Source organism: Typopeltis vanoorti, chromosome 2 (genome assembly GCF_054136105.1).
Source record: "Typopeltis vanoorti isolate ZY-2024b chromosome 2, IOZ_Tvanoo_1.0, whole genome shotgun sequence".
In the NCBI taxonomy this organism is placed as follows: domain Eukaryota; kingdom Metazoa; phylum Arthropoda; class Arachnida; order Uropygi; family Thelyphonidae; genus Typopeltis; species Typopeltis vanoorti.
The window spans coordinates 30786483-30804280 of record NC_143550.1 but is presented as its reverse complement, the minus strand read 5'-3'; the positions used below and the strand labels follow the sequence as shown (position 1 = coordinate 30804280).

General features: G+C 34.3%; 1 protein-coding gene across 1 annotated transcript in view; it reads left to right on the top strand.

Annotated features, from left to right (window-relative positions):
• Positions 1-17798, top strand: part of gry (trafficking protein particle complex subunit 11 gry) — a 550052-nt gene that overhangs the window by 225717 nt on the left and 306537 nt on the right. The window contains exons 13-14 of the mRNA XM_090404214.1: positions 4097-4179; positions 15086-15164. Coding sequence (XP_090260340.1) covers positions 4097-4179; positions 15086-15164 — 162 coding nt within the window. The remainder of the gene's footprint in view (positions 1-4096; positions 4180-15085; positions 15165-17798) is intronic.

Genomic DNA, 17798 nt, shown 5'->3' with positions numbered 1-17798 from the left:
TTATTTTGCAAGTAAAATATCTAGCATTGATAGCAAACTTAAATAATTTACAGCCCTTTACAAGTAGATTTTAATGACATTGTTAAATTATTGATTTATCTATTTAGAGAAGAAAAGATTGGTCTGCCCCTTGAAATGTGTTTTGGGAAGTAATCACATTATCTGTTCATGTTCTTATGTATGATATATGTGTAACTCTATTGAATTACAGAAAACTAACCATCGTTTCCTTTAAACTGTAATAGTCCATACTTTTGCTTACTTACTGTAACCAAGACACAAGTAAGCATGCTGCTTGACCTGTCAGTTGAATGCTCTTAATCAAACTATTTTCTCCCTTATGATCTTGTAACAAAGAAGAAATATAAATATTATACGAGTTAATAAATTCTTCCTTATCTCCATTTACTTCATCTTAATGTAATCTTATATCAACTACATTTTTTCCTAGATTTTAATGTAAGCCATGAATAACAAATTTTTAAAGCAGTACATCTACAAGATGCTAAACAGACTACAAAAATCAGTTATTTCTAATCACTTTGTACCGAAAAAGGAAATTTGACATTTTGGGATTTTCATTGTTATATATATATATATATATATGTAGAAAGTATTTTTACCTTGGGTATAAATATGTTAAAGATACCAAGCAATTTTAAACCTGGTTTTACTCCATTTCCCAAGTAAGCAAACAGACTAAAAGTCAAGTTTGCGCCTGCAATTGATGCAAGTCTAACTGATCCCACAGGTAGTGCAGGATCAGGGCAACTCGTGGCAAAGGTGGAACAAGCTCCGATCACTAATCTTAATATTTACCCTTAATGCCAAAACACATCTCCAAGAAGGGGATGTATGATGTTTTGTATTAAAGGCAAGGGGCCACTACCCAGACCGGTTTCGACCTTTATTGAGGTCTCGTCAGTGGGAGCTAGGCTTAGAAATACCAAGATTTAGTAATACCGAGCTTGTAAGTATTTCGCCAAAACAAGTTACCATAAGGTGTTTTAACCTAATGGAGTAAAACCAGGTTTAAAATTGCTTGGTATCTTTAACATATTTATACCCAAGGTAAAAATACTTTCTACATTTATATCTCCTCCAGAGATTTTTATTTAATTAGGTTAAAACACCTTATGGTAACTTGTTTTGGCGAAATACTTACAAGCTCGGTATTACTAAATCTTGGTATTTCTAAGCCTAGCTCCCACTGACGAGACCTCAATAAAGGTCGAAACCGGTCTGGGTAGTGGCCCCTTGCCTTTAATACAAAACATCATACATCCCCTTCTTGGAGATGTGTTTTGGCATTAAGGGTAAATATTAAGATTAGTGATCGGAGCTTGTTCCACCTTTGCCACGAGTTGCCCTGATCCTGCACTACCTGTGGGATCAGTTAGACTTGCATCAATTGCAGGCGCAAACTTGACTTTTAGTCTGTTTGCTTACTTGGGAAATGGAGTAAAACCAGGTTTAAAATTGCTTGGTATCTTTAACATATTTATACCCAAGGTAAAAATACTTTCTACATTTATATCTCCTCCAGAGATTTTTATTTAATTAGGTTAAAACACCTTATGGTAACTTGTTTTGGCGAAATACTTACAAGCTCGGTATTACTAAATCTTGGTATTTCTAAGCCTAGCTCCCACTGACGAGACCTCAATAAAGGTCGAAACCGGTCTGGGTAGTGGCCCCTTGCCTTTAATACAAAACATCATACATCCCCTTCTTGGAGATGTGTTTTGGCATTAAGGGTAAATATTAAGATTAGTGATCGGAGCTTGTTCCACCTTTGCCACGAGTTGCCCTGATCCTGCACTACCTGTGGGATCAGTTAGACTTGCATCAATTGCAGGCGCAAACTTGACTTTTAGTCTGTTTGCTTACTTGGGAAATGGAGTAAAACCAGGTTTAAAATTGCTTGGTATCTTTAACATATTTATACCCAAGGTAAAAATACTTTCTACATTTATATCTCCTCCAGAGATTTTTATTTAATTAGGTTAAAACACCTTATGGTAACTTGTTTTGGCGAAATACTTACAAGCTCGGTATTACTAAATCTTGGTATTTCTAAGCCTAGCTCCCACTGACGAGACCTCAATAAAGGTCGAAACCGGTCTGGGTAGTGGCCCCTTGCCTTTAATACAAAACATCATACATCCCCTTCTTGGAGATGTGTTTTGGCATTAAGGGTAAATATTAAGATTAGTGATCGGAGCTTGTTCCACCTTTGCCACGAGTTGCCCTGATCCTGCACTACCTGTGGGATCAGTTAGACTTGCATCAATTGCAGGCGCAAACTTGACTTTTAGTCTGTTTGCTTACTTGGGAAATGGAGTAAAACCAGGTTTAAAATTGCTTGGTATCTTTAACATATATATATATATATATATATGGGAATAAATTTTTAACTTGGGTATATTGTATATTTTGTATATTAGGATAACCAAGCAATTTTATATGCTTGGTTATTTTAGCACCTAATCCCAAGTATGCAAACAATTAAGTTTGCGCCTGAAACAAAGTTCAAGTCTAAAGATGGTACAACACCAGGGCAACTCATTGTAAAGGTGGGTAAAGCTTTGATCACTATTCTTAGTATTTTCCCATAATGTAAAGCACATCTCACTAGAAGATGTATACTGCAATGCATTATGGGTGGGGTCACTACCTAGACCGGTTTCAACCTTTTTTGAGGTCTCCTCAGTGAGTAGCTAGACCCTAAATACCAAGGTTTTAGTAATACAAAGCCTTATCAACTTTACCTATATAAGTTGCAACAAGGTGTATTAAGTTTTAATAAAAATCTCTGGAGGAGATATTGATGGGAATAAATTTTTAACTTGGGTATATTGTATATTTTGTATATTAGGATAACCAAGCAATTTTATATGCTTGGTTATTTTAGCACCTAATCCCAAGATTTTTATTAAAACTTAATACACCTTGTTGCAACTTATATAGGTAAAGTTGATAAGGCTTTGTATTACTAAAACCTTGGTATTTAGGGTCTAGCTACTCACTGAGGAGACCTCAAAAAAGGTTGAAACCGGTCTGGGTAGTGACCCCACCCATAATGCATTGCAGTATACATCTTCTAGTGAGATGTGCTTTACATTATGGGAAAATACTAAGAATAGTGATCAAAGCTTTACCCACCTTTACAATGAGTTGCCCTGGTGTTGTACCATCTTTAGACTTGAACTTTGTTTCAGGCGCAAACTTAATTGTTTGCATACTTGGGATTAGGTGCTAAAATAACCAAGCATATAAAATTGCTTGGTTATCCTAATATACAAAATATATATATATATATATATATATATTTTTTTTTTTTTTTTTTCTTTTTCTTTTTTGTATGCTTCAAAACAAATATCCTAGGGAATTTTCTGAAATGCAACATCTCCATTGCCTGATGTATATTTTAAAAAGTGTGTGTGCTTATATTTTGGCATTTAAATGTCTACTTCCCTATTTGTGTCTTGAAGAAATTTAAAAAAAAAAAAAAAGATGACTTGGGTCAGTTAACAGTATTTAGTTATCTTGCAATTCTCTGTTTTATACTACTTTACAAGCATTGCCAAGTACATCATCAAACTAAATGGTAAATGCTTTAACTGGAACTTGAATGGAAGAGAGGAAGAAAGAAATTACAGATATACTTATTATCATTATTAATTTAATTTTAGAAATGGGTCAAGCTCACAAAAAACAATTTAACAGTATTATGAAAATTCAAGTGATATTAAAATGAACAAAATTCAACATTACAGTTTCAAACTTCAGGGACACTGATATTTTCTCATTTAACTATTCCCATCCAAAACGCTGGTTCTGTAAATGTTTAATAGATCTTTACTGTGTTATGTTTTTTTTTTTGTATGTGTGGGAGTGAGATCAACAGCAGTATACTAATTTTTGATCTATAATAGGTGGTTATTGTACATTGATTTGAAATAATACCTTCAATACTTTGTATTGAAAAATACTTCAATACAAAGTATTGAAGGACTTGAAAAAACTTCATTAGGATGAAGATTTTTTATTTTTTATTTTTTGCATGAATTTATATTTTGATATGTATTTGTAGACTTAGAACCTTCAGATCCTCATAAGGAAGCAGAGGGATTAAAAGCTCTTCAGTATAAAGAGGCCACTGAAGTCGATCATTCCGTAAGTTTTTTTTTTTTTTTTGTCACGGTCTCTTAAAAGTTACTTCATTCTTATGAATATTCTAATGCATAATATTATTTGACTCTTTTCAGTCAGTTTTTTTATAACGATTTCATGCATGGCAAGAGTTAAGAGAGAAGGAATGTTCTTTTTGAAGAGCTGGAGGATGTAGACTTGAGTAACAATTTTGGTAGGGAGGTTTTGCAGCTGTTTTTGTGTTGCTATAAGTTTATCAGAAATTGGAGGTGGTGATAAGTGTCATTCTGCTGAACATTACCCATGGAAGTATCTGCAGAAAGGATGATGAATTTGAGAGAGTAATCATTAGTTAGCCAAACTGCCATTATTTGGACAGCATCAAGGATTCTTAATGAGTTATTTGGTGCACCACTCAAAATGTGAAAATATTATTCTAAGGTTGGGACAGATTTGGGATTTGTACTGAGCTAGTAGCTGAATAGTCTTTTAAGTGAATAAGAGAATTAGCTCAAGTGTCCAGTCAAATTGAGTTGAAGATGAATATAGACAAAATGAAAGTAATGATAAATGACATTTTAACACCAAAATAGATTATAGTGGAAGGTAGAAAAGTTGAGAGGGCAGATTCATATGTTTATCTGGGATGAGCAAGTAGAAATAAAAAGAAATATATAACTAGGTTGTGGATGACTTTTAGGAGGATGATATTCCCATCCTCTCACTATATATAAACCAATGGGAATATCAAAGATAATATTCCTATTGTTTTGAAAAGGAAAGCTTTTGATCAGTGTGTCTTACCTCTAATTACATAAGATAGTGAAACTTGAAAGTTAACACAAAATATAATTCACAAATTGAAAGTTACCCAGAGAAGAACAGAATGGAATATGCTTCTTGTGATAGACAGGATACCCTCCCATTTGTTAAGATTGAGAACAGGTGTATCGGACATCATCAGTTAGATTATGCATTCAAAATGGAGATGGAATGGACATGTTGCAAGATATAACAACACAAGATGGCCTAAATAATTGACACAATGGAGACCTATGGATGGCATTACACAAAGGGGGAAGAGATAGTGAGATGAAATCGTTAGGATTGCTGGAAGCAATGGAAGAGAAAGCGGAAAATGAAATGGAGAAAATTGGGAGAGACCTTTGTCCAGTATTAGACTGAACCAGGCTGAAGAAAAAGTAGTAGCTGGGTAGTCAGGCACCTGTTTGTGTTGGATGAGCCCTGCCTGTGACCATACTAGCCCATTTCATTCTTATTCTTGTACTGTTCTTTCCTTCCCATATTCTTCACTTTACTTCTTATGAGGCTTTTTTTTTTATACAATAAAAAGTAACTAACACTGTGTTTATAGGTTGTAATGATTTAATAAACCTACTAGTTTTGCCGCTTAAGCTAGTGGCTTCATCTGGGTTGGGATGAACATACAAATATACAACAAACATAATAAGAATCATTACATCATTAAAAAACACTGAATGTGTAGGAACCATTACACTAGAATACTTGGAGTGTGGATACTGGCACATAGTCAGTCATTGTTCAGCAGGTGCGTCCGATAGTTGCAGAAATATTAAAGTCTTGTGTTTAAAGATCTAATGAGTGACTTCCAAATATCACACAAAATCATTTCTTGGTTTCTGTTTCTTGTTAGTAGATTCATTGCACCCTCTCTGATGTTATAGAAGTTGAAGTTGTCTTCTATGTACAGCATGGAGCTCTTATCCCATTCAATGTTGAGAGTGTGGGAGAAATGGATTGCCAGGCCTGAGCTGTCTTCTCTGTTGTTATTGATGTCTGCAATATGCTCCTTTTGTCTTATTTCTAAACTTCTTGATGTTTGCCCTATGTAATTAAGGCCACAAGAACATGGAATATTGTAAACTCCACAATGTTTGTTGAAAGGTTTATGATCCTTGGGTGAGTGTAACAGATTTTGTACCATCATAATGGATTTGAAGGCCACTCTAATGTCATGAGATTTGCAATTTTTAGCAAAAGTTTGTCAATAAAAGGGTTGGAAATTGAGACTCTGTAAGGAATGTCATGAATCTGTTGTGGAGAGGGATTAGAGTAGTATTCTTTGTGCTATTTTTTAGGATATCCATTGCTGATCAATAGTCGGAGAATAGAATGTAATTCTTCTGTTACTGTTTTTTTTGGTCGAAAAAAACAACAACATACTTATCAGTCTTTTTTTTACTATCCTGCCTTGTAGACACCATCACTGGAATTCAATGCCTTGCCACTATGTTTGCTTGGATAGTTTTGCACTAGCTTGGTCTCTGCTTTGGCAAGAAAGGCAGTCCTGGATAACCAGGTTAGGATCAACTGGCTACTGGACGTGCATGCAAGGGTCAACAGTGTTTCATTAAGTCTTCTTCCCATTGGTCTGAGTTCCCAAAGGCTTACTGTGGTGCTGATAGGATGATGAGTGGACATCCATTTGTGGTTCTGTGTTCTGGTGGGGAGCTCTGGCACTTAACCATCATTCCTCCTGAGAATGAGTAATTTTTCATACTCTTGTTTATCAGAGGACTCAATGATTCCCAACCATTAGAAATCCACAACAAATAAACCACTTTTCTTAATACTATATTCAGAAGGAGCAATGTCCACATGGGAAAATGTCTCCCTTTTTTATGCAGAAGGATTTGAAAGGGTGGCAGCATCTCCAAAATTTGTTGATAAACTCCATTCAGGAGATATTCTTATTGAAATAGTGACACAACAATGGAAAAATGACTGCATGCAACATTTATCAGGAGAATACCAAATATGTTTATCCCCCACAGAAATGTAAACTTTTCTAGAGGTATGTTGGGAAGGATTTGACAGGCAACATGTTGCTGAAGATGCAAGAATAAGCAGGGTAATCAGGAATGCAGCTGATATGCAGTACTTGCAGAATGATTTGAATAAGCTCGTATTGTAGGCATGTTAAAATGGCTGTCATTGCAATGTTAATAAATGTAAGGTCACTTTGGGTGCGATTAGATATCCAATGTCATATTATATTTGCAGGATTATGCTAGCAGAAGCTGATTGGAATAGGGATCTTGGAGTTTTAGTAGGCAGGAAGTTGAAGTTCAATGGTCATTTAGCAAAATTTGTAAATACAAATTTCATCATCATCATTATCAAATTCCTGCCATATATCCTCAAGGGGTGTACAGCATATGATAGTACTACATGAAAAAATTACATTATTATTAATTTCCTATCTACAATTTTCCTCCAAATCAGTCTGTTACTTGTCAAGACTCCAACATTATCAGATCTTATATTTCTATCGTCTAAGGCACTTTGTACCGTATCAATCCACCTATATCTTGGTCTTCCTCTGGGTCGTTTTGCTGCCAACCTGGCAGAGAACACTTGTTTTGCTAATCTTTCCTTGCCCATTCTGTTTAAGTGACCATACCACCTGAGATTAGCTCTGCTAACGCATTCCTGGATGCTGACAATGTCAAGTTCTTTCCTAATATCCTCATTTTTAATATGATATTGCCATTGATGCCATCTGTTCACGCCTATAATCTTTCTCAGGACTCTCATATCTGTGGTCGCTAGTCTTTGGTTAAGTGTTTTACTTTGACCCAGCTCTCAGATCCATAAGTTAAAACTGGTTTGAACACTGTCTTGTATACTGCTAATTTAGTGTTCCAACTAATTTCTCTCTTATTCCATATGAATTTATTCAATTGACTTCCCACCATACCAGTTTTGCTGATTCAGTTGTCTATTTCTTTATTTAATTTACCATCTTCACTAAAAATTGAGCCTAAGTAGCTGAAATGTTTTACTTGTTCCACAGGTTCCCCATTCAAAACACAGTTGACATTTTCAACGATTCTACCTATTTTCATTGTCTTTGTCTTTTTATTGCTGACCTTCATACCATATCTATTACAACAGCTATTCAATTTAGTCAGAGAATTTTGCAGACTTGTAGCGGATTTATTTAAAAGTATAACATCATCCGCATAAAGCAAAGAGCTGACATTAACATCTCCAATTTTGATATCATGTTTAATACCACTTTCCTTCATAATGTGATCCATATAGATAATGAATAACAGAGGGGATAATGTACATCCTTGTCTCAAATCTCATCCTTTATAAATACAAATTTATAAATTTTAATTTTGTAATCACATGTAAAGATATGGAAGTCATTTTGCCTCTTTACAAGGCCTTGATAAGACCTCACTTGGACTGTTGCATGCATTTCTGGTCTCCTGGTTTTCATGGTGATTCTGATACAGTGGAGAGAGTGAGTGCAAAGGCAAGTGTCAGAAATGATATTAGGATTGTGTAATAATGATTATGAAGACGGATTTAGAATCTGCAGGCTGCAGACACTAGCAAACAGGCGAAAGTGGGGGGGGGGGTTGATATGATTGAGACTTACAAACTTCTGAAAGGGTCATACAGGATTTCAGTAAATTGAATTTTGCATTTTATGGAGGATGGGGAAGGAACGAGAGGACATCCTTGGAAATTGAGAATGAATGTCAAGAAGGATATGAGAGCTAGATTTTCTCTCATAGAGTGATGCATGAGGATGTCGTTTGTGTAAGTAGTGTGAATAAATCCAAGAACCAAGTGTGAGCTGGTTCAGGTAGTGTGTGGTCTCTCTTGATAAGCCCCTGACTCCCTAAGGATCTCTCTTAATAGTAGTAATAATAATAGTGGGACCTCCTTGATGTTTCCTTTGAGGAGATCTGCTTCGAACTGAAGGACCAAGGAGCAACAGCCCTAAGGAGAATTGTCAAACTTAGGGATAGGCACCTAGTTCCCACCAGGAACATCATCCTTACTTTCAACAATCCAAATTTAAATCCAAACTACTAACATTAAATTAAATCCAAACTACTAACATTAAATTAAATCCAAACTACTAACATTAAATTAAATCCAAACTACTAACATTAAATTAAATCCAAACTATTAACATCAAATTAAATCCAAACTATTAACATCAAATTAAATCCAAACTACTAACATTTTTCAAAGCAGGTTATCTCAGCTTCCCAGTGAGGTTCTACATTCCAAAACTTCTGTGCTGTTTTAAATGTTACCAGTATGGTTTTTTCTCTGTCTATCATGACTCTGCCATTTGTGCCCTATGTGGCAATAAAGATCATGAGAACAAAGACTCTAAGAGTAAAACAACAAGATGCCCCAATTGTGAGAGAGACCTCTCATTGTATTACTGAGAATTCCAAAAGTGGAAGAATGAAAAGGAGATCTAAAAACATAAACTGAATAATGCATCATTTATCAGCAGAGGAAGAGACAGTACACCACAAAAGTAGCAACATGTTGTAGATCTTATGCTAAGAAGGCAACCGTAAAGAAAGTCTCATCAGGGACCCTATCTACATGTCGATCCTGCCTTCTCACAACTACAACATCCTTGAATGGTATGATGTTCTCACTGTCTCCTCCTTAGAGCTAATCAAAGAGAAAAATCAATTTGGACTTTCTTCTGAGAATATTTCAGAAATAGTCCCACTACACAAAATTCCACTTATTAACAAAATAATGGAATGTACTCCACAGAGAATCAAAGACTTCTTCTGCAGCTTTTCCCACTTAAGTAGGGTCACTGTTTGTAGTGAGTCTCCTCCACAACCTCCTGTCTTGGGCTGTAGCCACATCCACGTTCTTCATCCTCAAGTCCTCCACCATCTCCCTCCATCTCTTCTTTGACCATCCATGCTTCCTCCTCCCCTGCACCTCCATCTGCATAATCTTTCTTCCCACATACTCTTCCTCTCTCCTCATCACATGACCAAACCATTTCGACCTTGCCTCCTGTATCTTTGCTCCTAAGTTCGTAAGTTTCACTGTTCCCCTTAATAGTCATTTCTCAGATGATCCTTTCTAGTCACACTGCACATCCACCTAAGCATTCTCATCTCCGCTACCTCCATCCTGCTGATGTTATTTTTCCTCAGGCCACGGTTTCCGTAGCATATGTCATTGCTGGTCTCACTACTGTCCTGTAGATTTTGCCTTTTAGCTTGATCAGCACCCTCTTATTGCATAGCACTCCAGCCATCTCTCTCTCTCCAGTTCCATCCTCTTTTTGAAAAATTGCCTGAGAAAATTGTGAAGGGGAAACTTGGAGAAGAACAAGTTGGGTTCTGACCAAACAGATTATCAGGATCAGAAATAGAAATAGTAGAAAAGGAAAGGATCAAATACAGATCCTTGTGATATTCCCATGAAAAATCATGGGAATATCACAAGGATCTGTATTTGAGTTTTGCAGATATGGAAAAGGCATATGATAAGGTACTAGTAGAAAAGCTGTTCAAAATGCTACAATAATATGGTGTAAATTGTACTTTATATAGAGCAATCAGTAGTCTATATTTGAGTTGAAAGTCAGCAGTTAGAATTCAGATGTGTGCAGCAACTGTGTCCACTAAGTTTTTTAGATTTCTTAATTATTTGTTGTAAAGCGAAGATCTGATCCTGACAGCCTCTATTTGGCCTGATTCTTTTTATAGAAAACACAATTATATTCAACAAGAAATGCTCCATTGTGGAGGATTTCTTGTCAAGTATGGCTTCACTGCATAATTCAGATGGCATTGTCATAAGTTTGAACTCTGGATGATCAAAGTAGAGTAGAGCTCATAGTAGTAATGTATAAGAAAAAAGAAAAATAATGCAACAATTGCAGTACATTTTTCTGCTGAGTGTTCCAAATAAGATGTATGCAAGCATACTTGAAGCTAAGAAAAATTGTGGAAGAGGAACTTAGAGGAAGAACAAGTTGGGTTCAGGCCAAATAGGATTATCAGGGTCATATTGTTACTTTATGACAAATAGTTGAGAATACTTTTTCACAAGCAATAGAAAAGACTACAGGAGATGAAGCTATGACTTTGACAGAATTCTGGAAGGCATTCAATATCAAAAATTTGCATTGAGAATGTCAAGGAAGCATGGTGTGAAGTGACATCTAGCAACCTGAGAGCGGCATGGCAAAAGATTATTCCTCATTGTGCAAATGATTTTAAAGGATTTGAAAATGAAGTAACACATGTTATCAATGACATAACTGAGATTGATTTTGATCTAGGACTAAAAGAAGTTGAAAAAGGTGATGTTCAGGACCTGCTTCAGTCACATGATAAGGAGCTGGATGATGAAGATCTAATTAACCTCGAGAGAGAACGTGCTTAAGATGCTCAAATCGATGATAATGATGAACAAATTGACTTGTGCACCGAAGGAATTTACCCGCAAAGAAATGGGCGAAATGTTTAGAATTGCTGAAAATTTTAAAGAAAAAATCTTGAACGGCGATCCTAATCTTGGGCGATCACTGAAAGTTCGTCAGGAAATTGACAATTCCATCCGTTGCTACCGAGTTTTATACGAAGAAAAAAGAAAGAATAAATTCCACCAGACAACTCTACACCAATTTATATCCAAGAAAGAATAATTGTATGTACTTCTTAAATATAAATAAAGATTAAAGAATAATCTTGTTTTTCTTAATGAACCTTCATTTTTGACTTAACACGTTTAACACATTTCTTTTTTACTTGATATATGAAATTTAATCAATAGAGTTGAAAAATCCTTGGTATTGACACCCATTTTACGCGCATTATTTATCCCGATCATCGCGGATTCGATTATTGCGATATTTTTCATGGCAACAATAACCGCGATAATTGAGGTATTCCTGTATATATATATATATATATATATATATATATATTTTTTTTTTTTTTTTTTTTTTTTTCCCTTTATACTTTTTTTTATAGTTTTCGTGAAAGTTTTTTAAAATCCACAGTGATAGTTGAGAGGAGGATAATTATAATAAAGGTCTTAATATGCACATCTCCAGTCAGTCTCGAGTTCCAGGTTCAGTTTGCTACACACCTTTTTATTAAAGATTCTGATATTTTACAGCTTCTAAATCTTCAACTAGTGTTTTGCACAAGCTTCTTGCACACCCTTGTGTTCTTGACTGAAATTTCCTGTATGTTCTCAGACCAGTTTGTCTTTTTTTGGGACGAAAAATTCAAGGTACTGGTGAGAGAATATTGTCAAATCTTAAGAGATTATATAATTCACTTTCACCCTTTTATTTCAGATAAATATCTCTCATGTTACATCCACACTGATACTGTAATTGTTTGTAATGCTTTTTCATGATTAGTGCTGGAAGAATTAAAATGTTTGGAACATGCACGAGAGTTAAAATCTCATAAACATATCTTCCATGCAGGCACACATACAAAGAGAGGGACAGCACCTATTCTCTTGGCCTTTGAATGGCCTTAAGCATTTCTAAAATTATTCTTCCACATCATGCCTGCAGAGAGTTGAGATATAATAATGCACTGCCTTCTGACGATTCACTCATACGACAATTTTCAATTATGACCAATGCCCATGTATACAACACTGCATTTGCTTGTACAACAGTTTTAGTAACATAATGCTGCAATGAATCAACCAATGTAGTTTCTTGGGCTTTTGTTTATGATGTTGCTCACTTCACCACTCTGTTTTAGTATTTTACTATGAATTATAAACTGTTTATAACTATAGACAGACTCTGAGATATGTAAATCCGTTTTTAAATAAGAAATTCCCAAGATATACAATATTTACAGACATCACTTATGTGCAAGTTGACACTCAGCACCACATGCTGCTTTGTCCCAGTTTCAACGTGCCTTTTGCCATGAATGCATCTATTTAGTGTTGTACTAATTTTCACGTTTTTGGTTTTTTTCTAAATATTATTCACAATGGCTGGTGGTAAATGGGACCTTGAATCAAAAAACATGAACCATCTTGCAAACACACTGCAGTTGATTTGGAGATGAAATTACAGATAATAAAGAAATATAAAGCTGGATGAAGCTTATCAGGTATAGCACATCACCTCTGTTTTACATTATCCAGTAAATACCATAGTAAAGGATGCCTTGCATATAAAATAATGTGTTAAAGGAACAGCCAGCATGAAAACAGCTGTAATTAAAAAAAAAAACATGAAGGCACACTAAAGGTGATTGTAAAACTTCTTACGATATGGATGGAAGACCATATCCAGAAACATGTTCCTTTGAACTTTATGACAATACAGGCTAAGGCAAGAAGTTTATTTTGATGACCTTAAGGGAAAACGCCAGTGGAGCATTTTGGACTGTATTTTTGTAGTTGATTATTCTTGATTTTCCAATATCTTCAATTTTAATATTATTTTGCAGTTGGTGCCATCCTCTCCACTTAGAAGAATATCAAGACATCTGGTCAGGCTTCTTTGGAATAACATAGAAGTAGATTCTTGTTAGATAGTCCATATGAAAAGAACTGTGATGATATCCTTTATAAAATGAATATGAACAGAAATGAGCTTTTAAAGGCTTTACTATTTCTGGAAAATAATTTTGCTCAATTCGTTATAATTTTTAATTATTTTTTTATGCTGCATATTTAATTATCCTTTTCTGATTCATACATCACATTCAGCTCGCTTTGTTACTCCACGCTTATTACATTATTGTTTTATTTTATTTTTTTATGAGACTCTCACCTACAAAAGATTTACAAGCTGTTGTGGGTATGAGTTAGTACTATGGATAGGCTGATTCCTTTATTATTATTATTTTTTTACTGTTTATTTATTTAATAATTTGCAAACCCTGCTCCGGAGAGCCAGTATGAAACTAACTATATAATTTACAAATGTGGAACTTATTCCAGCCACTTCAAGCTTCCGGTAAGCTTGGTGGTCTCATACCACCAAGCGATGCAATTCACCTCTAGCTAAAGAAATTCACAAACATCCATGCCTGTATTGGGTTTTGAACCTCTAACCTATTGTTTGATTGAGTAGACTCTATCTGCTGTTTTATGTCTAACTATTCTGTTCTAAGGCTTAGATTCGGAATAGGTGTGATAGCCATGAAACTTGGCTGAAAGTTTTGTTAAAATTAGTTTTATACATTGTATTATCAATTATTGTATCATATCCAACATTACTGGTTTTTTAATGCGACTACAAACGATTTATAACATTTTGTAGGTGGGAGTTAGCACTTTGAATGGGCTAAGATTCCTTTATTTTATTTATCATTTTATGCATTTTTTACTTTTCACATAATCTGCAAACTAGCTTACATTGAATACTTAATACATACAATTAAAGATAATTGCTGTATGTATTCTGCATTATGGAGTGTATTTCAGGGTTTACACTGAAGTTTTTAAATTTTATGAGCATGCTTGATACATACATGATTTTCATTAAATCTCTTGCCCCGACAGATACAGTGGATGTTTTAGCATTATGGTGGATTTCAAAGTGAGAAACTGTATCAAGTTTAAAGCACAATGTATTGTTCATTGTTATGCAGCAGTAACCATCTGTTTGGCTCTCCAGAACAAATTCCTTTTCTTCACAATTGAAGAAAACATTCTGAATTGTTTTGACTTGAGAATTCTATAGATTAACAAACCTTTTTGCTGTTTTTAGGGCATTGACATTCACCATTCCATACCTTGTTTTATTTCTGGGTCATATTGGAAGTCTTACCCTGTGTAAAACTTTCACAGCTATGATTCTCTCATAAAATGATATGATCTTGTTCAACCATTTTCAAATTTTTGACATGAAGCACTAACATCATCTCACTCAAACAGTGTCTTTGGGAAAACTAATAAAGCTATCACAGAATGCTTGTGCTCATTAGAAAGAGGGCACTCTAGCAGTTAAGTTGATTTACTATCTTGTCCACTTCTTTTTACAGTATACCTATAAAAAGAATCTCTCATTATGTAATGGCACATGTATATATATTGTTTTATATACAAAGGTGTTCGGAAAGTTTTTTAAAAAAAAATATTTATATGATTTCAGATGTTGATAATTTCACTGTTGAGTAGTGCTGTTTCACAGTTCAAAAAGTATAAATGCCCTCGTATGAAACGACAGCTTGGTAAGTTTTTTTTATTATTATTAGGAATGGCATCTACTCTTTGTTTGGGTGTGTGGAAGGGGAGGGAAGAAAAAGAGGTTGTGTGTGTGAAAGAATGCTAAGTGTTTGAAGTACATCATTATTCATATGAAGCATGGTTTTCTTTGACCAAGATAGTATTCAAGACAGTTTGTTTTTTTCCCTGTATATTTTATTTTGACTCCTATGGCACTCTCTTTCTTTTTTTCTTTCTTTCCCCCCCCCACGCACAAAAAGTCCATTAGTACTACTGTAGGATGTCCCAGAACATACATATTAAAAACAGCAGATATATCCTGTTGTTCAGTTTACTTTTAAAAGCATTTCATTTAAAACAGTATAGTTATGCTTTGAAAAATTGAAGAAGGAAACTTCAATTTACATGAAATAAATTTATGAGCTGTAAAATTTTCACCTAAATATCAATTGCATCTTCAGTACAATAACAGCAAGTGAACACAAAGTAAGTTGCAATAAACGAATCATTTTTAAAAAGTGTCATTACAGTATATTCTGTAATGACACTTTTTAAAAGTATCATTACAGAATAATGACATAAAAAGGATATAATAAGATAATCAGGAATTTGCCTAAAATGCAAATTTTACAGGTAATATTTTTACAAGTAATGGAAATTGTGCAGCTAATAAATTTATTTTATGTAAGTTTAAGTTTCTGTCTTTAATTTTTCAAAGCTTGCGTACCTATATTAAAACAGTATGTGTGTTTTCATTCAGTTTTTGATTAATTCAGAACCCGATATTTGAAATTGTACATTTACAGCAACCAGATAAAGAAACAAAACAGTTTTTTTTCCTTGAATTGTAACTGATTGACTGTTGCACCAGCTAGTTGACCGAGTGTTTCTGCTTCCCAATATAAAATATGTGGATTTGAATCCCACAGTTGTATGAATAACTTTAGGTGATAGATATTTTCATTACCTTGTGTAAGACTGTCACTCTGTTTAGTGAAAATGGGAGGATGTGTCAAAAGAAAAAAAAAGTTTAGTCTTTATCATAGGGGTTTCCAGTTATTTCCATACCCATGGTAAATAATGTGTTATAGGTTTACAAACATTTATGGATGAGATTTTTATAAAATTCAAAAGCTATATATATATTTTCCTAATGTCATTGTCATAGTTTCCTGTTCCTTTAAGGCACGCATGGGCAACCTTTCCTAGTTCGGGGGCCAAATTATCATTCTGTCTCCGAGTCAAAGGCCAGACCAAATTATTAAATAAAATAAATTAATATTAAATGAATTAAAGCAAGTTGCTACTTCATATTTCATTTATTTATAATATAATGCTTTGGTATAAAGCTCTACATAAATTTTATAATATAATGAATGACATAACAATTTAATGTGAAGATTGGCCTTGTACTTCAACTACGAGAATATCAATATCGACGTTAATATTACTTAAGGATAATCGCATAGAATTTTCGATTTAGTTTTCGTCCGTTATTCTTGTCCAAATTTTTGATTTATTGTATTTCATCCTTGAAAAAAACTGTTCACACATATATGTGCTGCCGAAAAGACAAATGATTTTTCTTGAAATGGTGCGTAAATTTGTATATTTTTCTTCCACCATATAAAATTTATAAAAATCCATCAAAGCAATGTTGTTAAATTGTGATTTTAGCACTAAATCTGCCTGAAGCTCAATAAGTTCTATCTATAAGTTTTCTGGCACATTATTTACATCAGCATCCATCGGATGAACAAATATAGCGAATGTGGAGTCTTTGTTTTTGTAGTCAGCAAACCTTGTATCAAATTGCTCTATTAGTGCCTTCAGTTCATCTCCATAACAATTATAAGGGATATTTTTATGAGTTGCTAGAGTAGGAAAATGATAAGAATTTTTAGCTCTTATCTGACTTTCCAACAATCTTAGTTTATTACAAAAAGCTTTGACATGTTCATGAACCAACTGTCCTTGTTTTTGCAATTTAAGATTCAGTTCGTTTAGGTATCTGGTGACATCTACACAAGGAATGCTAAATCACACACCCACTCATCATCTTTTACTTGGTTAATTGTGTTTCCTTTTATGTCCATAAAATCTGCAATGTCTTGTCTCAGATCATAAAATCGTTTTAACATTTTACCTTTACTCAACCACCTCACTTCACAATAATAAGACACATCTTCATAATCCAAAAATAGGTCTGTCAAATACTCCTTAAATTGGCAGTGATTAAGTGCATGTGACTTAATAAAGTTAATACTGGCTACTACAACTTCCATAACATTTTTGAATTTAATTGATTTTGCACAGAGATTTTGTTGGTGGATAATGCAGTGAAAATTTGTTAAATTTTCTGGATAGATCTATAGTTCTGAACTATTGCAATAAATCCCTTCTGTGCACCAACCATTTCAGGGGCTCCATCAGTGCATATGCCAGATAGTGAATTCCATTTAAGCCCAAATCTCTCGAAGACTGTGTTGACTGTTTCAAATATATCTTCACCTGTAGTTGTTCCTTTTAACAGCCGAAGCGCCAATAATTCTTCTGTGATGTTGAAATCCGCATCAACTCCTTGAATAAATATTGCTAGTTGTGCTGTATCGGAGGCATCGGTGCTGTCATCCAAAGCA